The sequence below is a fragment of the Mastacembelus armatus genome, chromosome 15 (assembly GCF_900324485.2).
Source record: "Mastacembelus armatus chromosome 15, fMasArm1.2, whole genome shotgun sequence".
Lineage (NCBI taxonomy): Eukaryota > Metazoa > Chordata > Actinopteri > Synbranchiformes > Mastacembelidae > Mastacembelus > Mastacembelus armatus.
Window position 1 is genome coordinate 3,588,067 of NC_046647.1, and position 23,566 is coordinate 3,611,632.

The following is a 23,566-nucleotide window of genomic DNA, read 5'->3' on the forward strand; positions in this document are numbered from 1 at the left end:
AGTGAGTCACAACACAGTGAGAAGCCAGTCTAGTTTCAGCTTGTGCAGAGACAGTGCTGTGACTGAGAGCGAGATAAACAGCTTGTGTGTGTCAGTGGGCTTTGGGATCACAGTAAGTATTGTTGCCCTCTCTTTACTGCTCTTTGGTAGTATGATAGAACTGCTATGTGTCTGGCACCAGTATAACTTGTTTTTTTTCCACTTGTTTGCCTGATTTTTTTTCTTTTCTTAATGTTTTGTTGCCACCTACCTACCTATGTCAGTGTTTAATGATTTTGAGCCAAAAAGCATTTAGAAGTTGTATTATGTTGTGTTATGCTTGTATCATCGACAATGAATGGACAAGTTTAAGTGCAGTGCAAATTGTCAGTGTTAAGCATTTTCCATTTTTTGCTTTCTGTATTAAAGATTGGTTACAGATTGCTTTAGGTCTAGCTTCCAAAACAACAGCAAGAGACAACTAATGGACAACTGTTTAAAATTAAGTTGAGCCGTAATTGGACACAAAACATAGTTCTGTATGTTGGCACAGAGGGGAAAACAAAAGATACATTTTCTTTACAATTCTTACAATTAATTAGAAAACACACTTCATATTTATTTTGTAACAATAACTATTTTGTAATACACAGCTAGCTAGATCTATGTATGTGCTGATACCACTTTAAAATTGTGTGGAAAAAAGTACTTTCACATCAGTATGTTTTAGACAACATTCAGTATTTGACACTACAAATGAGGTAACATGTTTAGTGGAGCTGTTTTCAGTAAAATCTTTGTCAACAATGTTGACACTACTATATTTCTGCCTCATTGGTCCTCTTGGTTTGATCTCACTGTAAAGTACTAGGATACTTTATGGTCCCAAACAGGTGATTTACCATAGTAATGATGCTATGAGCTATGATATCCCCAATAGCATTGTTTAGCTAACCACTGAAACTGCCAATGCTTTCTGTTCGTAACAATTTTAAATTTATGTTTGGCACGTGCCAAAACAAGGTGTAGATAAACTGCCATGTTCTAATTGTTACTTAATGCTTTTGTGATGTTCAGTGGTCTACTTGTGTAGATTATGACCTACACAACTACAGATGTGGTCCAGGTGTGCCCCAGATGTTGGCTTGTGAGAATCATAGCATTGCTAACACAAGGGGATGAATCAGGAACCAGAAATATTTAATTTGATACTTTTGAGTTGTATTATGTCATATCCATATAATATAGGTACAATCTTCTCTCGTTGTCCCACACAGGCTTCTGGGATGCTCAGTTATGCCACAGGAGGAAGGGCTCTGATTTGTCATCAGGGACAGCAGTTCCGAACAGACCCCCTCCTCCTGCCCAGAGACCAGTCTTAGGGCACCCTCAGCTTCAAACCCGCGCCCCATCTGAGCTTGAGTGTTGCCAATCCAATGGAGCGCTGTGCTTCATCAACCCCCTTTTCATAAAGGTTCACCAACCAGACAGCAACCAGAGCACCACTTTCGACCACTCTGGCACAGCCAAGAGGGAACCTATAACTAACAACCTAGAACTCAGCAAGAACACTCAGCACTCTTCTAGCAACAGTCCTCAGGTCTCTGACTCAGATCACAGTGGTAGCAGCCAAAGTGACTTGCAGAACTTTGGGAGAAACACTGAGATACAAGCCAATAGTAGCGAAAAGCTTAGTGCTGCGCAAAGTGTGTCTCGGTCCCCACCCCCTCGACCACCACCACCACGCCCTGGGCTACGACACTTAGCTCATCCTTTCCAGAAGCACAACATGCCAGAGAAGATCTCCTGGATCAAGGACAAGGTGGATGAGAAAGAGAGGAGCAGCAGCCTCTTTGCTCGTCTGGGCTCCTCACTAAGCATCAGCTCTTCAGCCTCTCCTCCCAAGAGACTTGGTATTAGCTCCCCCATTTCCATTCCCCGGCCCTCCCTGCCCCTCTCTCTATCATCTCGCTCGTCCTCTCCCCATGGGCTCAAGACCTCCCCATCGTCCAGCCAGGAGGATGCACAGTGCCACCTGGCACTGGAGGACCATACTATTGAGAAGGCCCTCATTAGGGCCAAGGAGTATCAGCGTAATGCTACCAAAACTACCGCACCAGACTCCAGCAGTCCTCCAGAACATTCACTGTTGACAGTCAGCAAGGATGCAGAGATGCAAGGAGTAGAAGAAGCAGGCGAGGAATGCAGCGGAGGTGGCCAACGGCTGAGTGACATGAGTCTTTCCACAGATTCCTCAGACTCTTTGGATTTCTCTCAGACCTCAGCTTTCTTCCTTCCTCCTCTGCATGACCCCAGCCCTCCCACTGTGGCTGATTTTAACACCCACCTACCCCTCTCTCTACCACCATCCCACTTGCCTTACTGTATGGATCAAGATGATGATGATGACGATGATGAGAATGAAGAGGAGCCTGACTATGGTGTCAGCCTTGACAGTGACCAAGACCAGGATGTGACCATGATACCACCAGGACAACGCACAAGGCGTTGCCCCAGTGCCAGTGCCCTGGTTATTCAGAGGGCCCTGCGCAGACCCCTGCATAAAATGAGTGGTGTTTTCAATTCTTTGCTGACGCCTGAGAAGAGGACGATACGCAGGGTGGTTGAGCTGTCCAGGGACAAAGCTTCATACTTCGGCTGCCTGGTTAAGGACTACCTAAGCTACATGGGTGAGGGTGCGGGCACCCAGGCTTGGCAGAGCTATGCCTCTGGACTGGAGCTGCTGCAGACTCTCCGTCAGTTTATCACGCAGATGAAAAGCTACCTGAGACAGAGCTCTGAGATGGAGCCACCAATTGAGAGCCTCATCCCTGAGGACCAGATTGGTGAGTTCCCCTCTTATTTACTCTGGATCTTAGGTTAATACTGTTGTTTTTTCAGTAGTTTAAGAAAGAATGGCTTGTGCACCAGCTTTAGGCCTTAATTATACTAATGAATGTTGTGATCTGAAAGTATTCATCAACCCCGTATATTATTCTGATATGCAACATTTCAGAGGTCAGACGTTTCTTGTAGTTGGCCAACAGGTTTGCACATATCTCAGGAGGATTTTGTCCCACTCCTCTTTGCAGATCCTCCACAAGTCATTAAGGTTTCGAGGCTGACGTTTGGCAACTCGAACCTTCAGCTCAATTCAATTCAATTCAGTTCTATTCAATTACTTTCAATTCAATTTTATTTGTATAGCACCAAATCACAATACAGATTATCTCAAGGCACTTTACAAAAACAAAAAACCCAACAAATCCCTTATGAGAAAGCACTTGATGACAGTGGAGAGGAAAAACTCCCTTTAATGGAAGAAAAAACCTCCAACAGAACCGCGCTCAGTTTGGGCGGCCATCTGCCTCGACCGGTTGGGGTGAGTGGAGAGAGCAGAGAGAAAAGAACAGCAACAATAAACAACAAATAGACACTGCAGGTTGGTGGGGCCAGTAACTGCACATCAGCGATATACAGCTCCAGGACCAGGGACACCTGCAGAAGGTACAGAGAGAGAACAGAGAGAGAGGGAGAGAGCACAAGGTTAGTGACATTCAATGGTGGAATATACATGTGAGGGGGGAGGAGAGGAGGAGAGGGGAGGGGAAGGGAGGGTTAGGGTAGAGGAGCTCAGTGCACCGATGGTCCTCGGGCAGTCTAGGCCTATAGCAGCATAACTAAGGGATGGTTCAGGGTTACCTGAAGCCAGCCCTAACTATACGCTTAGTCAAAAAGGAAGGTTTTAAGTCTATCCTTAAACGTACAGAGAGTGTCTGCCTCCTCCCAGACTGGGAGCTGCTTACACTGGAACACAGCTTGATAGCTAAAGGCTCTGCCTCCCATTCTACTTTTGGAAACTCTGGGGACCACAAGTAGACCTGCACTCTGAAACTGAAGTGGTCTGTTCGGATAATATGGTACTATGAGGTCTTTAAGTTATGAAGGTGCTTGATCATGAAGGGATTTATATGTGAGAAGAAGGATGTTAAATTCTATTCTATATTTTACAGGGAGCCAATGAAGAGATGCTAATATAGGAGAAATATGATCTCTGTTGCTAGCTCCTGTCAGGACTCTGGCTGCAGCATTCTGGATTAATTGGAGGCTTTTTATGGAGATACTGGGACATCCAGATAGTAATGAGTTACAGTAATCTAGCCTTGAGGTAACAAATGCATGGTCTAGTTTTTCTGCATCATTTTGAGACAGGATGTTCCTAATTTTGGCAATGTTGGGCAGGTGAAAGAAGGCAGTTCTAGAGATTTGTTTTATGTGTGATTTAAAGGACATGTCCTGGTCAAAAATAACTCCAAGGTTTTTCACAGTAGTGCTGGAGGCCAGGGCTATGCCATCTAAAGTAACTATAATTTTAGAAAAGTTATTTCTGAGGTTTTTAGGCCCAAATACAATAAAATGAGTTTAAGTAGAAAGTAGAAAGTTACTGGTCATCCAGGCCTTTATGTCAGTTAGACACACTTGAAGGCTGGTTAACTGGTTTGTGTTAACAGGTTTAACCCTCTGGGGTCGACGCACGCGCCAGCGCGTTTTGACGCATCTTTTTCTGATAAGGCCGAAACAAACTTAAATTACTCCGTCAATTCTGATCGTACAGATAAAAGAAGTATATCATTCAAATCTGTAAAGGGTCTAGTTTTAGTGGTATACCATCATAATAACAACAAAACGTTGTGCTTTTTTTAAATAAAGAAAGCCGACAGGGTGCGCTCTCGGACTTTTCTGTCTCTGCCATTTCTCTTCACAGACGCGTAAATAAAACAACCAGAATCTCAGCGAATACTTGCCTCATAAAAATAGGAATTATATGGCTGGAAAGCTTGAAATGTTTTCTTTTGAGTGAAGCAATTCAAGTCAAAAACAAATCATCACTTTTTATTTAATCCGTATGAACGTAAGGAGAAGTCCGTTTTTTCCTGTCTCACCTCATTACAGGTAATGCGGTCCCGCCTTGTGCACTGTCCACTGTTCACATGTAAATAATCTCAGGTGAACCAGGTAAATATGTGCACGCCCTCGAGAAATGACACAAAATATCAAACTTCATCATAGAATTTAATCACTTTTTCGGCGCGTTTGGATGATGGCGCGTTACGCACGTGAAGCGGCTCTCCTTACATTCCACACAGACAAACAGTTTAGTTTGTCCTCAGAGTAAAAACACTGATTTTAACTCAAATGAGGATCGTTTGGCTCCTCATTGTGTTGTATTGTACAGCACTAATCCGTCCCATCTACATTGACTGAAAGGCTCATTATGCGCGGCTTTGTCTGGACGTTCAGTGCGTGTTTTGTGTTCTCAGGTAAATCACATGACTATTCATCCTCAGACACACCCTCTTGCATATGGCCTTTCTGGACAAAAAGTGTCTTAGAAAATTTAAATCAGTGTATTGTTTACTGTGAATGTGTGAACAAGATGACATTCACAGCACTCTGAAGTAAACACTTTAGCCTACAACATGCTGGTCTCCAAAGTCTTGTGAACCAATGTCCTGTTTGTGTTTTATGGTCTTATTTCAGTGAGTAAAAAATTGTAGTTTTTCACTAGCCATGCATAAACACTTTTTTCTCAAAAACACAATAATGTATAAACTTGAAGCTCACATATTATTGTAGCCAATTTTGTGCTGATTACAGTGTTATTAGACTTTAGACATTAATATCTTTAAAAAACACTGAAAAAAGCACAAATGTCAGGACATGTCAAAATTTGTCCAGGCCCCAAAAACCCCCTCAGACCCCAGAGGGTTAATAGATAGATACAGCTGAGTGTCATCTGCATAGCGAACAGAATCGCTTCTAGCACAGAGCCTTGTGGAACTCCATAACTAACTTTTGTGCGTTTGGTTCATCATGTACAAGAACAAACTGGAATCTATCTGACAAATAGGATTGGAACCAGTTTAATGCTATTCCTCTGATAGCAGTCACATGCTCCAATCTCTGTAATAAGATGTTGTGGTCAATAGTGTCAAATGCAGCACTAAGGTCTGTATAAAAACAAGTATAAAAACAAGTCCATTATCTGAGGATAAGAGATGATCATTGGAGACTTTTAACAGTGCGGTTTCTATACTATGATGTGCTCTAAATCCTGATCGAAGATCTTCAAATAGTTCATTCCTGGCCTGATAGCTGCTTAGCAACAGCTTTTTCAAGGATTTTAGAAATAAATGGTAGGTTGGATATTGGTCTATAATTAGCCAAGACTCCTGGATCAAGACTAGGCTTTTTGTGTAAGGGTTTGATTACTGCAGTCTCAAAGGCCTGTGGTACGTAGCCTGATACTAAAGATAAATTTACTAAGTCTAATAAAGATGAGTTAATTAATGTCTTTAAGCGGTCTAGTCGGGATGGGGTCTAAGAGACACACTGATGATTTAGATGAAGCAAGCATAGATGTAAATAAAGATGGAATCATTTTCTTAAATTTTATAAATAAAACTATTAAATGTTCAATTTCGATGCCATAGGTAAGAACAAGATCAAGGGTGTGGTTGAAACAGTGGGTGGGTTTATTAACATTTTGAGTGAAACCAATTGAATCTAATATTGAATTAAATGCAGTGCTGAGACTATTTTCAACATCTACATGAATGTTAAAATCTCCCACTATAATGACTTTATCTGAAGCACTAAATCAGACAGGACGTCTGGAAATTCAGTTAAACACTCTGAGTAAGGGACAGGTGGACGGTACACAATGACAAGTAGAACTGGTTTTTGTGTTTTCCAGTTTGGATGTGAGAGACTAAGACTGAGGCTCTCAAATGAGTCATAACTGTTCTGAGGATGAAAGTTTAATAATAAGTTTGAGTGGAAGATTGCAGCTACTCCTCCACCTCGACCTGTGCTTCAAGGAACATGACAATTTTTATGACTGAGGGGGGTTGATTCATTCAGACTGACATATTCATCCAGCTGTAGCCAGGTTTCATTTTGGTGATCAGTTATCAAATCATTTACTAACAGAGATTTAGTTGAAAGAGACCTAATATTTAATAATCTTCATCTGACTGTTCTGTTTTTCTGTTCAATCAGAGGAGTGGTCTTAATTTTTATTAGGTTTTTATGAATAACTCCTCTTCTGTTAACATCTGATTTATTTGATTTATACGTTTGAGGGGCAGACACAATCTCTGGTTTGAGGGGGGGGTGACGGCACTAAGGAAACTGCAGAGGTGTTTTAGACTGAGTCTCTGCGTCCCAGTCCCCACTCTGGATTGTCAAACTATAGGTTGGCTAATAAACTCGACCAAATTTCTAGAGATGAGACCCACACCATTCAAAGTGGGAAGGATGCAGTCCCTTGCTACCAGACCGGGCTTTTCCCAGAAAGTGGCCCAATTGTCTATGAAGCCCACATCGCTTGCTGGACACCACCTAGACAGCCAGCGACGGAACGATGACATGTCATCGCTGGTCAGATTGGGGAGAGGTCCAGAGAAAATTACGGAGTCTGACATTAATTTGGCGAAGTAACACACCGACTCAACATTAATTTTAGTGACCTCTGATTGGCGTAATCAGGTGTCATTGCTGCCGATGTGAATAACAATTTTTCCATATTTACGATTAGCCTTAGCCAGCAGCTTCGGATTTGACTCAGTGTTGCCTGCTCTGGCCCCAGGAAACATTTGACTATGGTCACTGGTCTCTCTAGCTTCACGTTTCTGACTATGGAATCGCCAATTATCAGAGTCGATTTTTCAGCAGGTGTGTTCTATTAGAAATGTGAACAGGCAGGTGTTGAGCCGTGGGCTTCTGCTTAGGAGTATGTTTCCATTGGACCGTCACCCAGGCTAATTCTCCAGGGTGCTCTGTCGGACTGCAAACAGACCCTGAGCCTGAGCTCGGTGGCTCCACACCTGCTAACGGGGCTAGGCTAGCTGGCTTTGTTCAAAGGTCTGGAGCCGCGCTTCCAAATCAGTGAGCCTCGCCTCCAAAGCTACCAGAATCTTACACTTATTACAAGTATCATTATCACTAAAGGAGACAGAGGAATAACTAAACATGTGGCACACCAAGCAGGAAAGAGAGGGAGAGGGAGATGCCATGGTACTAGCTAGCTAAGCTAACTGGTAGGCTGACGAACGCTAAGTCTGGGAATAGCAATCAGTCAACCAGCCAAAATAGAAAGGTACTTGACTAGTACCAGAATGTGTAGCAGTTAATGAATTGTTTAGAGAGTTTAGTTTTTAGGTGTGTTAGATTATAGCTAGTCTCTTGCTAATCTGTAGACGAACTATACAGCACACACAGCATGACACGCTTGCAGTAGGAAGTGATTCACTTACCCGGAAACAATTACAGAGGTCAAGGTTGATGGGTAGCTCCCTCCACAGATTTTCTATGGGATTAAGGTCTGGAGACTGGCTAGGCCACTCCAGGACCTTAATGTGCTTGTTCTTGAGCCACTCCTTTGTTGCCTTGGCCATGTGTTTTGGGTCATTGTCATACTGGAATACCCATTCACAACCCATTTTTAATGCCCTGGCTGAGGGAAGGAGGTTCTCACCCAAGATTTGACAGTACATGGCCCTGTCCATCATCCCTTTGATGCGGTGCAGTTGTCCTGTCCCCTTAGCAGAAAAACACCCCCAAAGCATAATGTTTCCACCTCCATGTTTGATGGTGGGGATGGTGTTCTTGCGGTCATAGGCAGCATTCTTCCTCCTCCAAACAGGGCGAGTTGAGTTGATGCAAAACAGCTCGATTTTGGTTTCATCTGACCACAACACTTTCACTCAGTTCTCCTCTGTTTCATTCAGAAGTTCACTGGCAAACTTCAGATGGGCCCATACATGTGCTTTTTTGAGTATTGGAACCTTGCAGGCGCTGCAGGATTTTAGTCCTTCAAGGTGTAGTGTGTTACCAATTGTTTTCTTGTTGACTATGGTCCCACCTGCCTTGAAATCATTGACACGATCCTCCTGTGTAGTTCTGGGCTGATTCCTCACTGCTCTCATGATCATTGAAACTCTACAAGGTGAGATCTTGCATGGAGCCCCAGATAGTGGGAGATTGACAGTTACTTTGTGTTTCTTCTGTTGTCACCTTCTCACCAAGCTGCTTGGCGATGGTCTTGTAGCTCATTCCAGCCTACAATCTTGTACCTGACATCCTTGTACAGCTCTTGGCCATGGTTGAGAGTTTGGAATCTGATTGATTGATTGCTTCTGTGAACAGGTGTCTTTTATACAGGTAACAAGCTGAGATTAGGAGCACTCCCTTTAAGACAGTGCTCCTAAATCATTACCTGGGGATCAATTTTTTTTCCCTCACTTTCATCTTGTCCAAGCCACAGGTGATTTCAGTTACACAATTGGTGGGAAGATAGTCATTACACTTATGTGTATATAGTTCATTGTGTGCATGCTGTTTCAGTCTAACTACTGAAAAACAAAGTAAGGATGGATGGAGTCCATGTAGTCTTATCTTTACTAGAGTGCAAATGATCTATAATCCAATACTAATATTTGTCTTCCTTTCTATAGCTCTTTATTAAATCAATCCTTTATTGCATCTTACAATATCATGATAGCAACATTAAAGGGGAAAATTAGACAACTATATGTACGCACAAGAACACACACACATAAACACACCTGCCGGAAAAGTGATCTGAATCATTGAGGCCAAGACTCAATGGCTGCATTAGACTTTGGACAGAGTAACATATAAACAGAGAGCACAAAGAGGGTTTTCTCTAAGAAGGAAGAGGGCTTTCAAACCAACCTGTTCCTACTGGCCTGATTCAGTGCTATAATTATGAAGTCATAAATTGGGTGAAAAGCTCTTCTTTCTATTAGCAGATATCACATCCTTTAGAATGAACACCTGCCAGCCACCTCATCAAAGGAAAAAAATGTCCAAAACATAAATATATACTAAAAATAGAAAGATTATCAAAGATTAAATATTTAAGGTTTAATAGTATCTGAAGAAATTTTTTTTAGAGGACTATATTTCAAAATGCAGTTATATTTTTTCATGTTTGCCTGTCACTTGTCGTGGTATCCCTTCTTGTGCCTGTTTTCTGAATGGCCTGTTTTTCAAGTAGCGACACACTGGGAGCTGTTGTCGTTTTACTTCCTGGAATAGTTGCACAATATTTTGTTGTGGCAGCTTCAGAGAGTGTTTTCTGCTTATCTTAAAGGCCAGCCAGCCCAGATGCATCTGGGTGGCTGCCTGCCAAGTCATGAAATCTCTGTCTTACTCCAACTCCAATTCTTTAATAGCCACTCTCCAATCAGGTTGAGAAAATCTGATGCAAGACCCCTTCACTTTCAGTCTCACTCTGTCTCTAACACTCTGTCTCTAACACGATTTTTTAGGTTTCTGTATTTCTTTTTTAAAGGTAACACTGCCGGGGTTTTAAATCTGGAAAAGGCTGTTGGCCTGAGTGTTTGGGTCAGGATGTTCAGGCAAGGTGAGGGGAGTGTTGTGGTTGGAGGGGACTCTATAAGGAATTGAATTGTATTGTATTCTACTCATCCCGCACAGTGAGGAGCATCGCCAAAAACCAACTCAGTATTACTTCAGTGCTCCTGATCATGCATTAACTGTTAACTGAGGTTGACTGAGTTGCTCCCCCCCTTAACACTGTAAGAAACGCTACTTTCTTCTGTTTGTGTGTAAATCTAAACTCAACTGCCTGTTAGAATTGCATGCACAGTGCTCTTAATGTTGTCTAGAGCAGAGTGTGGAATGTTGGCACTGCATTTTCTGTTCTTAATCACTTTAACAGACCTGCAGTGCAGTCATTACTGAGCTCTAAAAGTATTACTTAGAAAAGATGCATATTGTGCACCTAATTCTTCACATTATTAGCGTCATCATTCTAGCCATTCAAGAAGAAGGACATGGTTTCAGGTGATATTTTTTTGTGTGTGACACCCATGCTGAAGCTTACCATAAAACACTTGTTTTCTTCCTTTTCGTACATATAATACCCTTGAGTTGAATTTCCACATTGCTTTATTGTTTCTTGATGGAGGAGGAAACGAAAAACATTTACATAACTTTCATCTTGCCCAAGCCACAGGTAGTTTCAGAAACACAAAAAGATAAGTTGATAGTTGATAGCTGATAGAAGATAGTTGATTTCAAAAAGACACAGTTAAATAAGACAAAAGTTATATTGTATGTCATTTTGTTGGTGGTAAACCAACAAATCCACTCTCACTCTTTACTCATAGTCAGTGCCAGTAAAATCATGTTGATACTGGTTCATGATGGTAGGTGCCCTACTTACTGGCAACTCTGAATTATTGTGTAGCTGTGGATTGAGGAAGTGAGAATATGCTGTTTGTGAGAGCCTGGCACAAGTGTCGTTCCCCTGAATATCACTTTACCCTGAGCTGTCTGATCTATATCCAGCAGACTTAAGTTGGGGATTGAGAATCCAGGTCGGTGGAACAGTGGAGTTAAACAATTCAGAATAATAAGAATGACAAACAGTGTTTTTTGTCACTGGCAAATGCTGGCTGATGGTCCAAAGTATAATCTCTCTACAGATTTTGTGGCCAAAAAAATTGCTGACTTCACTCTGGTCTGCAGAATAGTCAGCACCAAGCACACAGACAGCACTCACACATGGTCCTTATTCAGCAGTGCTGTGGCTTGGCTTCCCTTTCTGCTTCCATCCTGTCTGTATTGTGATATCATGGCTTATGTTACTCACACTGCACAAGCTGACCTAGTAAAAGGTGATGTTGACACTGTCAAAGTATGGATACACAGAAACAACAACACACTCAGCTTTCCTCAGCATCGATCTAATTCAGATGGTGAACAACACTAGCTTGGATTTCACACATGACAACACAAGTCACCATGATCTGCCCTTGAAAGTTTCTAGGAAATTCCATTTTAGCTCACAGTGTACACAACACTGATAAAGAAGGAGATGCTAACATTGGCGTCTGCTCTGAAATTAAATGCACCCAACATAGAATAAAAGTGCACAGTTCTGATTACTATATAATATTATATAGTAAAATATATAGTATATAATATTACTGTATTTTCTATTGGACTGTTTGAAGTTGCTTATTTAGTACACATAATAAACAGTGTAACTATTAATTTTGTAAAGTTCATTAATGCCATGGATTACAAGCATCGTAAACATGTTCAAAAACTATTTAAAAAACATAATTGACCTACATTGTTGCACTTGTTCCTTCATTAACATGAACACACATGCCCTCATCAGGATCACAAGCCGGTTTGGTAAGATTGTATTAAGAGAGGGATTGACATATCATTTGTATTGTTGGTTTTAGTGTTACAGACATTGTATATAACATATTTCTAGCCTTATCATGATGGTTTCAGAATCTTGTTAAAGTACATCAGAAATAATATACTGATGTGTGAATAATGATTGAATCAGATGATCAATAACTGTGAACAAAACCCATGAACTCAACATGACAGTTGATCTGCTGAGGGTTAATCTGCCTCATTTCGATTCTGTTGTTCTTAAATTGAGTTAGGTTCAGCTTTGTAATTCGCATCTGTTGTTGCCACTTTTTTAGAAAGTCTTCTGGCTTGCATGTTAAATATTTAGAATTGTAACATAATCCAAATTAAAAAGCTCAACTGTTTCTTCCTGTCCTTAGACCGGGTTCTGGAAAAGGCAATGCACAAGTGTGTCCTGAAGCCTCTAAAATCTGTAGTGAGCATGGCCCTTCAGGAGTTCCAGGAGCGCAGCGGGGAGTGGCAGGACCTGAAGGAGAACCTCTCACTGGCCAAAGTCCGGAAACCACAGGAAATGGGTGTGGCTGATGCAATGCCCCCAGACCCTGTGGCCATAGAGAAGATCAAGCATAAGTTCAACACAATGTGTAAACTCTACTCCCCAGAGAAGAAGGTCACTATGCTGCTAAGAGTCTGCAAACTCATCTATACCATCATGGAGGACAATTCAGGTCGTCTGTATGGTGCTGATGACTTCCTGCCCATGCTGACATATGTGTTGGCCCAGTGTGATATGCCCCAGTTAGACAATGAAATACTGTATATGATGGAGCTCCTGGACCCCTCGCTGCTTCATGGAGAAGGTATCTGTTTTCCTCCACAAGGAAAATTTCTTTGGAACATTACAACTTAAGAATCATTGCTTTGTACACTACCCTCTGTGTACGTCTTATGAACACTGCCTCTGTGTCAAATCCAGGTGGCTACTACCTGACCAGCGCCTACGGTGCAATGTCCCTTATCAGAAACTTCCAGGAGGAGCAGGCAGCCAGGGTACTGAGTTCTGAAACCAGAGACACACTCCGCCAGTGGCACCGTCGCCGCACCACCCAGCGCTCAACACCGTCCATTGATGACTTCCAGGTGAAAACACACACAGTAATTATCCTAGGGATTTTTCCTATAAAAAGTCTTATTATTTCCTTCTATTCCAGAAAACTTTGAATCATTCTGAGGATCTTATACTGCCAAATTAAGGTCACACTTTAAAAGCCTCTTAAAATTCAAAAGTTTCAAATTTATAAATCTGGTCTGAAACTGTCACCCTTATTAAAAATTAAATAATTTAGTTCCAAGGAAGTATACCATGAAAGTGGTACATAGACAGCATGTCAAGTTTTGTCATTCACTGGGTTGCTTCAGGTTTAATCTCTGCTAATGCTGGACAGAACTAGAATGTACATGTGATTGTGTTTCTTCTGACCTCCCCTCAGAACTACCTGCGGGTGGCATTGCAGGAGCTGGACAGTGGCTGTACGGCCAAGACTCTACAGGTCCGACCTTATGCCACCGTGGAAGAAGTGTGCCAGCTGTGTGCCCATAAGTTTAAAGTGTCAGACCCTGAGAACTATGGCCTGTTCCTACTGACAGAGGGCAGCAGCCAGCAGCTGGCACCGGACAACCATCCTCAGAAGATCAAGGCTGAGCTCCACAGCCGCCTAGAGGCCACTCCTTTCCACTTTGTCTTCCGCCGTGTAGCCAATAGCAATGCCATATCATCAGCACCCTTCGATACTACACCCGACCTCAACGACCTCACTGGGACCTCTGACCCTCAAGCCAATCTGAATGACATCAACATGGATCTATTAGGTACCTCCCCCCAACCCACTCTCAGCTTAGGCCTCAGCCCAGCTCTGACCCTCAGCCTGCCACCCAGCCACCTCAATGGCAACTCCATACCTATATGAATGTAGCAGGGTGCTGAACTGGGCCTCTGTCCTCGTATCGTACCTCTGTTACCAGTATTGCTAATTATCTCTAATAAATACACTTCCTCAAGGGGCTCAAGTAGACAAAATGCAGTGCAGTGCCATTCTTTACAAAGCCTGACTTCTCCTTTTGGATGACACATCTGTTGCAGTCAACATCCTTTTGCTGGAAAGTTCCTTCTGACAGACACGAGCAAAAGAGGAAAAGCTGAAAGGAGGGGAAAAAAATGAGAGATATTGAGTTTTGATTGTATTTCCTTGGCTTTAGCTTTAACATCAGAGCAGTTGTCACTAAAGGCAACTCTCAAAATGCAACCCAAGGTAACAAAGTTGGAGACAATATAAAGTTTTATTAAAGAGCATGTGCACATTCAGATCTGTTCACAATTCTGCCTTAATGCTGGTAATTTAGTTACATATCCAGGGTCAGTTGTTATTGTTGCTTCCTTTAAGGTACACTGAGAGAAATCAGATCTCAGATACATGTGATACTAATCTTTGATCAGTCACTTTAAATATGCAGCAGATAGTTTATTTAGGTTACATGTATACTTATGATTAACTTGGTACAGTTGCTGGTAAACTGTATTATTTTTATGTTGTTTGTGTTTTGAAACTTTACTCCTTGAGATTTTGATGGATGACGACACCCAGTGGGAGCTGGTGCACATAGCAAGTTAATATTTTCCAGAAATAACATTAGAAAGAAAAGATTTATGCCCAGTGTTGGAAGCTATCCAGCTTATATAAACAAAAGAAAAGGGTGGACTACCATTAAGACATATCAAAAATCTGCTGTGACAACTGGCTCATAGCTCACTAACCACCTGTTTAGAGAGACACAGCCCTTCCATGTGTACACAATTGCATATTTTCTTACAGACACCAGTATTGTCAGTGAAAAGTAAAATATCACATTGTCTTTTCAGTACAAATATTGAATGACTGTTGGGGTAAAATATATATGTTAGGAAGCAGTCTAACTTGCAGCATTCAGAGTTTGTAGTCATTTTTGCTCACTTCTTTGTTGTTCTACGCACAGATTTGTTTAGCTTCTCTCAAAGTCTTGAGCCCCAACCCACCACCATCTCAACTGACATCAGTCTAGACAATTTATCAGACTTCACACAGCTCCCTCTGGACACACAAAAATCTTTATATAACTCTGTCACTTCTGCAGTAGTTCCCCCCCACACCTGGATATACACAGACGAGGAAATCAGATGTGCTTGAACCATTTTCCATAAACAAATATCTGGAAAAAAAAGAATTCCCTTCCAGACAGACACCATAATTATGAATGCAATTTGAAATAAGAACTACATATTAATACATACTACATACTCATAAATACAAACATTGTCAATTATAGTAGTTTTTTAATCTTAAGAATAATTTGTTTAAGAGTAATTTTAGAAACAGGTGTTGTACTATTAAAAAATATAACATTTATGTATGTACTTGTTGATTATCCTGGTGATATGAAAGATACTGTGTTTTACCTGATATATATTGCTTTTTAAATGATATCTTTTACATTCATATTGAGACCATGTGACTGAGTGATAACTGTGGCTGAGTGCCATGTTAGACTATTGATATGGTATTTGTACTACTGACAGATGTTAAAAGTTATCATAGTGAGAACAGGTTGTGTGGACCTCTTAGCTGGTCTGAGGTCACACCCAGTACTGTATGGTTCTTTGTGGCTCTTGTAGAAAGATAAATGTTAAGCGTGGGTACAGTGAACAGGAGAAGGAATACAAGATAAGTCTGCAATACAGTCTGTATCAGTATTATTTGGTACTGTCAGAAGATATTACTTGAAATTTTCTCGTGAATTTTAAAGTTTCAGTAGTTGGAAAATTACAATGAAATGTCGATTGAACTGTAATACTTCATTCCTTCCTGTTTTGCATTGTGATGAGATGTAACTGTCTCTAATGTTGTCAGTAAACAGGGGACTGAAAAGTGATGTAGCTGAAATAAACCCAAGAGCTGTTGGAAGAATTATTGTCACGCATCATCTGTATGTAGCTCACCATGTTTATCTCTAGGGGCCAAATGTTCAAAGTTTGAATTGACTCATTCTTATCTAACTTTTTTGATTAAGCAAAATGAGTATTTATATGTATCTGTGCAGGGATTTTTCACAGATTGCTTTCCATTAATGTAACATACTACATGGTGTCAAAATGTCATTTGCATCCAGGAAACATCTTCCTGTTTATTATTTGTCGTTGAATATTGTAAATATTCTTTTGCACTTAATAAAAGTTGAAAACTCACTTTTTGTTGTTTGTTTTTGTCTTCTACCATCAAGTCCATTGTACCACTACTTCGCGACATGTTACACGTCTCAGATACACTTGACAGTGTTTCTGGTGTCAGCTATCATCACAGGTCTCTAACAGCTGGTGACCAGACTTTTAAAGGAAACCTACCTAACACAGCAGGCACTCTGGATTTATGAAACATTTACCTGCAATAAAATGTATGTCTCATCAGCCAACAGAAATTCAGTAACATAGCATAGACAGAATGCTATACATATAGTGTCATATTATATTGACTCCGGTAGCTGCGCATATGAAAATGCGTGTGCACAAGAGTGCGTGTGAATGTACATGTGCAGGCATAAAGCCCCTTAAAAAGTGCTTAAAGCGTAGTAAAGCGGGGTGGTCCGGAGGTGGATCTGACTGAGATAAAAGAGGATTGCAACAACTGTGGCATAAATGTAGAAAGCATGGCAGACAATAGTGATGAAGATTGTGATTATAATGGAATTGCTTGGCAACAAGTCCATTACCAGAAAAGAAGGAAGTCAGGTGATAAATTGAGTAGTTCAAGTGAAGACTTAGATGAAACTGTCAAAAGAATAAAAATATCAGAAAGGGACACAAGTAACTCAAATGTAGCGGAACCAAGAAAAGAAATGGAACAAAACCATGAATGGAAAGTAATCATAGATTAAAGATGGTAGTCACTTCAGTCCGATAAAGGTTACGAAGGCAACTGAGATGGAAATAGGCAAAGTTAAGACTGCAAGGTATTTGAACAACAGAAGACTGCTGATATATGCAAAAGATAAACATTAACAGAAGAAAATATTAAACATCTTGTAGTGTAAAGTGTTTGCTTCAAAATTATGTGAAAGTCATCTTGTTCACTCATTCACAGAAAACAATACACTTTTCTAAGACACTTTTTGTTTAGAAAGGGCATATGCAGGAAGGTGTGTCTGATCATTAATAGTCATGTGATTTACCTGAGAAGACAAAGACATAATGAGCCTTTCAGTCAATGTGGCTGAGAGGGAATTAGTGCAATGCAATACAACACAAAGTGGATCCAAACGTTCGCCATTTGAGTCGTGTTTTTCCTCTGAGGACAAAGTAAACTCTTCATCTCTGCCTGGAACATACGAAGCGCCAGCGTAACGTGCCATCATCCAAACGCACAGAAAAAGTGAGAATAATTTCAGAAAAATTACAGAGCAGAAGAAAGCCAAAATGGCAAGTATCATTGGGATAAGCCCATGAGATGTGACCACAAAGATGAAGCCCAGCCAGGATAACACCGTCTGAGTATGAAGCAGTGTTAATGAATTTGACTGAAGCGCTGTTAACGGGATATGCAGAACAGATTCAAAATATTCCTTCTGATTTTCAGTCCACTCTATCTGGTTTGTTAGCTGATGCTAAAACAGAGACCTTTGATAACCAAAACCTAACTAAAATGTTAGGCTGCCTAGCCATAACCATGGCTACCAAGCTAAGACAAGCTAACTACTTGTTAGAACAAGCAAGTCAAAGATTGCACAAATGCAAAACAAGAGGTTGCGAATCTGAAAGATGAAATCCTGCTGTCAGAAAATGCACAACACAGTGGACAAAGACTCCATGAGGAGCTAATCTGTCAACTACTCACACATTCATACACCAGTGGAACAGCCACTGGGGGCAACTTGCTGTTCAGTGTTTTGCCCAAGGACACTTCGGCCTGTGGACCAGGGAAGCCAAGGATGAAACCGCCAACCCTCTGCTCTATCTCCTGACCCACAGCCGCCCCCTCATTCCCATTCATTGAGTTCTGTCTACAAAGATTTCCTCAGGCTACAGCCTATGACAAAGTCTACTTAATCAGGTTAACATCCAACCATGATTTCATTGAACGTCAACATCAATGTTCAGATAGACTTCACACTGCTCCGGCAAGCATTAGAGCAGGAGTTCACTGATCACTTAAACCAAACTGGGTTATTTGCTGCCTTGGAAGTCCGACAGAACCGCCAGGAGCTGCCTAACAAATACTACCACAGGCTCCTTCAAGTCTATTTTGGCTCCAGAAATGAAGCTAACGTGAAAGAATATACCCACAATCTCCACCCTGTCACTAGCAGACATTTAGGCACCTTAGCTAATACAGCCAAGCATGAAGAATGACAAGGTGTTGCCTGACTACACAACGCTGCCTTATGGATATTAAATTAGAGTTTGATGGCCACTTACAGTATCCATTCAGCATGGTTGTGAGTGGGCTGTTGAACAATGGCAAAACTTTTTTTGTCATAAGTGTGAAATCTTTCACACAGATTTCACAACGTCATTTACATATACTCGAAAACAATTTTCTCATTATAGGTGACTGATGCAAGTAATAATTTGGAAGTTCAAAATGTGTTCACCAAATATGTTCACCATAAGAATTTGAGTTGTAGTTATCTAGTTCAGAATTTGTTTATACACGGTAATTCCAGCCGTATTATTAGTTTAAAACACTAACTATCTGGTTTTATTTAAGTCAAGTTTTATTTAAGTCAAGTCACACTGATAGGTAGACAGACAGCGTAAAGGATCTGGTTGTGGAGGATGTTTTGAAACATTTGCCCAAAAGACAGAGAAAATGACTGTGAATTTTGACAGAAATGTATTTTTTATTTTAATGTGAATAAATCACTTGTGAGACATAAGCAATGTGTCTTTTTTTTTTAATCATATCAGAAATGCACATTGTACACATGTATAGTCATGGTATACAGATACAGGTTGGATGTTATTAACAAAGTGACAGACCATGGTATCGTTACCGACAAGATCAGGTCCATACATGTCAATAAGCTGATGGTAAGGCATTCCACAGAAAAACTAAAGCTCTGAACCTCTCATGCAGAGTAAAACACATGGGTGGTGTTTTTCACAAGATAGTTGTTTATATATGGGGGAAAGCTGTCTTGTGGATTTCCATAACTGTCAAAGACGTATCTGTGCATGTAGCCTGAGAAATAGATGGCCAACCAGTGTTCACCAGGTAAGTGTGAAGATTCAGTGTTTACAATCAAGGGTGAAGAAGAAGGGTGTTTAGTTATTTTGAGTTTTCCCAGCTGATCACAGGCTAGAACCCCCAGAAAATCTGTGCCCTCAATTATTCTTTTAACAATACTAATCAATTCAATGGTATTCATGATGTTGTTTAGTAATAGTCTAGCAGTACTTGTCTTCTGTTTGATATCTCGATGACTGAATCACAGTGCGTGGGAGTGGTGTTCGGAACCAGGCCTCCAGTCTTACATTTCCCGTCTTAATCAGGGAGACATTTCCCAAGCCTCTTTCATTTGGCTCCAGATTGAAACAGAACAATGTATATCCCTGGCTAAAATCATCACGTGAAATGGCCAGTGATCTGTCTTTAAGAGGCCACCCAGTGGTCTGTATTAGTTGACGTTCCTGTGATTCCCCAGCAGACATCAAGTTACACCCCCTTTATCCACAAGCCCAGCAGATGAAGGACCAGCAGCCCGTGACATACAGCCAGCAAGATGTAGCTCCTCCAGGGCAGTCGTGGCCTTGGGGGCAGTCGTGGCCTAAAGGATAGAGAGTCAGACTTGTAACCCGGAAGTTGTGGGCTGCCCACTGCTCCGTGTGTGTGTTCACTGCTGTGTGTGTGTACTTCGGCTGGGTTAAATGCAGAGGGGAATTTCGAGTATGGGTCACCATACTTGACAATAGTAGTCACTTTCACTTTCACTAATGTAGACTACTTTCAGTAGTATCCTGTGGCAGTGAGTGGAGACATAAAAGCCATGTTTCACCAGGTTCGACTGTGAGAAGAGGGTTGCCCCCTTCTGTGATTCTTGTGGAGAGATTGTGAAACTGAATGACCCCCGGATGTATATGAGTGGAGAGTCTTGTATTTTGGGATGACTTGTAGTCCTTGTGCTACATTTGCACATCAGAGGCATGTTAAGGTGCACAAGGACAGTCACAAAGACATTTATGACTCAGTCCACTCAGCATTTTACTTTGACAATTGCTTGCTGTGCCTTTCTAACCTGCAAGAGGCAAAGGGGTTCATGACAAGATGAGGGAACTTCTTAGTCTTGGTGGATTTGAAATATGCCAGTGGGCAAGTAACATCCCCGAAGTGGTTGATCACCAGCCCAGCACGACTAGGTCAGATAGTTGTGAATTCTGGCTAAGCTTCAAAAACCTCGATCCACAGGAGTCCACTTTAGGTCTCAGCTGGCACTGCCCAACAGACATCCTTGGATACAAACACCGACCGGTAGCCTACTCAACAGTCACTTGCAGCTGACACTGCTTGACTTACCGGCCGGCTTCTTCCTGCCTGCCTTACAGGCACGATCAGACATTTTATGCCTCTTGGCACCGCTTGTGCTTGCCACTACGACACCTGGTGATCTCTTGCGGTGTCTGCGTGTATATACAGCCATACCTCTCCCCTCCAGATTTCCGTTTATGATTTTTCAGCTTATATTTGACAGCACTTCACCTACGATGTTTGTGGCTGCTGTTTTCAGATGGGCTTTAGCTATACTGAGCCCTCTTTTGAACAGGGGCCTTGCCAGCCTGAAAAGACTGTGAACAACCTGGTCCACATAGTACTGGACATATCTCTCTGCTTTGTTTATGTAGACTCTATTTGTGATGTTTTTGTATTGCATATTAGCAAGCCATGTTGCTGGTTGTAAGAGACATGCAGAGTTGAATTCTTGCAGTATTCTCTCCACAGGATCATAAGGACCCACAGGTAGAATGATTGTGACATCCTTTCTGCTTTTAGGATCGTGTATAACTACTTCCGAATCAGATTGAGGGAAACTCATCCATGTACGGGGTTACTGCAACTCACTGACCCTGGCCTGGAACTTCGTAAGACTTAAATCTCTCAAATCTTGTTATTTGGATGAACATCTGCCGATGCATTGTTAGGCAGTGTATTTACCCTTTAAAACCTTCCATAGAACAAGTCCGCCAGAGCACATCTCCATACATGCTGTAATGTCATTTTTTGGAGCATATTAATTTGCCATACATCAATGCAACCCTTATATGCCAAATTTTAATAACGTGCATAATAAGCCTACTAACTAAATAAATTGCTAAAAAGTGCAATAAACCACAAAAAAATGAAACATTTTTTATATTTTTTATTTTATTTTTCTAAATACACGGTCCCCGTCTGGTGTCTGTTTTGGTGTTTTGTTTGATTGGCTGTCTTTCAGGAGGTTGGAGTGAGAAGCCGTGATTTGGGATGCTGTACACCTTGTTATGGGTGGGGCATGCTGGATTTAAGAGACTTCGCATGAGACAGAGAGAGAGAAGACCAAACCGATAGAGACCTCGCATGAGACGATTGGCTTTTGTTTTGAGCTTGGACATGAACATGATATTGATGTAGCTTTTTCACCTCTTAGTACACAAGACAGTCAAAAGTATTCTGCTGTTAAAGATGCAGTCTTAAAGGCTTATGAGTTGGTGCCTGAGGCCTACCCCTACCGGCAGCGCTTTCGATCATGGCATAAAACCGATAATCAGTCTCATGTTGAGTTTGCAAGGGATTTGTCGAAGCATTTCAGCAGGTGGTGTTTGTCTTTGGATGTGAGTTCATTTTCAGGTCTTTTTGACTTAATGGTGCTGGAACAATTTAAGAATTCTCTCCCTCCTGTTATTGCTACTCATGTGACAGAGCGTGGAGTAAAGACAGCCTCTGAGGCTGCGATATTAGCAGATGAGTATGTATTAGCTCATAGATATACCTTTAAAAACCAATATTCAAGGAATGCTAATGTTAAACCAGATACTCATGCAGTTACAGCTCTTGGTGCGGTGACTTCGCGGGGTCGCAGCTCTCATTTTATGAGTCCTAACCTCACTTGTAATTATTGTCATAACGTAGGCCATTGGAAAGCTGACTGTCCTTTATTAAAAAACAAAGGTAACCGTAGTAATTATGTTAACCCAACAGCTTTGATCGCTCCTGCTAGAAATTTATTACCAATTTCTCATAAGGATAATTCTTGCAGTACTGTGCTTGCTGGTTTTGAAGCATTTATTTCAGATGGTTTTGTCTCTCGTCCTGGCGGTACTGTTAAAGTCCCTATTAAGATTTTGCGGGACACTGGTGCAACTGATTCTTTTATTGTGAATTCAGTGTTACCTTTTTCCCAGGATTCAGACTGGGGTGAGTGTGTCCTGGTTCAGGGAATGAGTTTGAATACAATGTGTGTTCCTCTACACAAGGTAAACCTGTTTTCTGACCTAGTGATGGGGGGGGTTCACATTGGAGTGCGCCCAGCTTTGCCTATTGACGGCGTTCATGTCATTTTGGGTAATGATTTGGCTGGCTATCGGGTTTGGTCTGGTGATTGTTCTTCTGCTTTAACAGAGCTGGTGACTTTTGATGAGGGACATCACTGTGAACAGGAACTACAGAAGGTTGACGTAGCTGGTGCAATGACACGGGCTATGTCTAGTATGCACTCAGGTTACAGAGGAGAACAAACGAGATAAGTTGGAGTGGTGTCTGCCTGAGTCGTTTTCTGTTTCTCAGCAAGATTTGATCCAGGAACAACAGGCTGATGTTTCTTTAAAAGCATTGTTTGACCAAGTCCGTCCTATGGTTGACGTAACGAGTGTTGCTTGTGGTTACTTTATTCAGGATCACGTGTTGGTCCGGAAATGGATGCCACAAGGCTTGGATACGTTGGGTGATCCTGTAGTGCAGGTGGTTGTTCCAGAGAAATATTGTAATGAAGTTCTGAAGTTTTCTCATGACATGACAGGGCATTTTGGCGTTAAGAAAACATTCGCTCATATTTTACGTAATTTTTTTTGGCAGCGTTTGAAGCATGATGTGGCTGCATTTATTAAAACGTGCCATACATGCCAGATGACAGGTAAACCGAATCAGGCCATTAAGCCTGCTCCACTTTATCCGATTCCTGCAATTACTAACCCATTTGAACATCTGATAATAGATTGTGTTGGTCCGTTACCGAAGTCCAAATCGGGTTCCAACTATCTGTTGACGGTGATGTGTCGGGTTACTCGATATCCCGCTGCCTA

The 23,566-nt window shown here is 41.5% G+C and overlaps 1 protein-coding gene across 2 annotated transcripts in view; it reads left to right on the forward strand.

The window, feature by feature from the left end:
- The window catches only part of rin2a (Ras and Rab interactor 2a), a 66,992-nt gene extending 50,506 nt beyond the window's left edge, over positions 1 to 16,486 (forward strand). The window contains exons 8-12 of one of the 2 annotated variants that reach the window (XR_004463219.1): positions 1,257 to 2,825; positions 12,630 to 13,070; positions 13,187 to 13,350; positions 13,701 to 14,601; positions 14,652 to 16,486. Coding sequence is in view for 1 of the 2 variants with exons in the window: in XM_026308592.2 (XP_026164377.1) it covers positions 1,257 to 2,825; positions 12,630 to 13,070; positions 13,187 to 13,350; positions 13,701 to 14,177 (2,651 nt within the window). In the remaining variant the exon portion in view is untranslated. Of the gene's footprint in view, positions 1 to 1,256; positions 2,826 to 12,629; positions 13,071 to 13,186; positions 13,351 to 13,700 lie in introns of both variants that reach the window. The other variant, XM_026308592.2, reaches the window with a different exon arrangement.
- Positions 16,487 to 23,566: the final 7,080 nt, after the last annotated feature.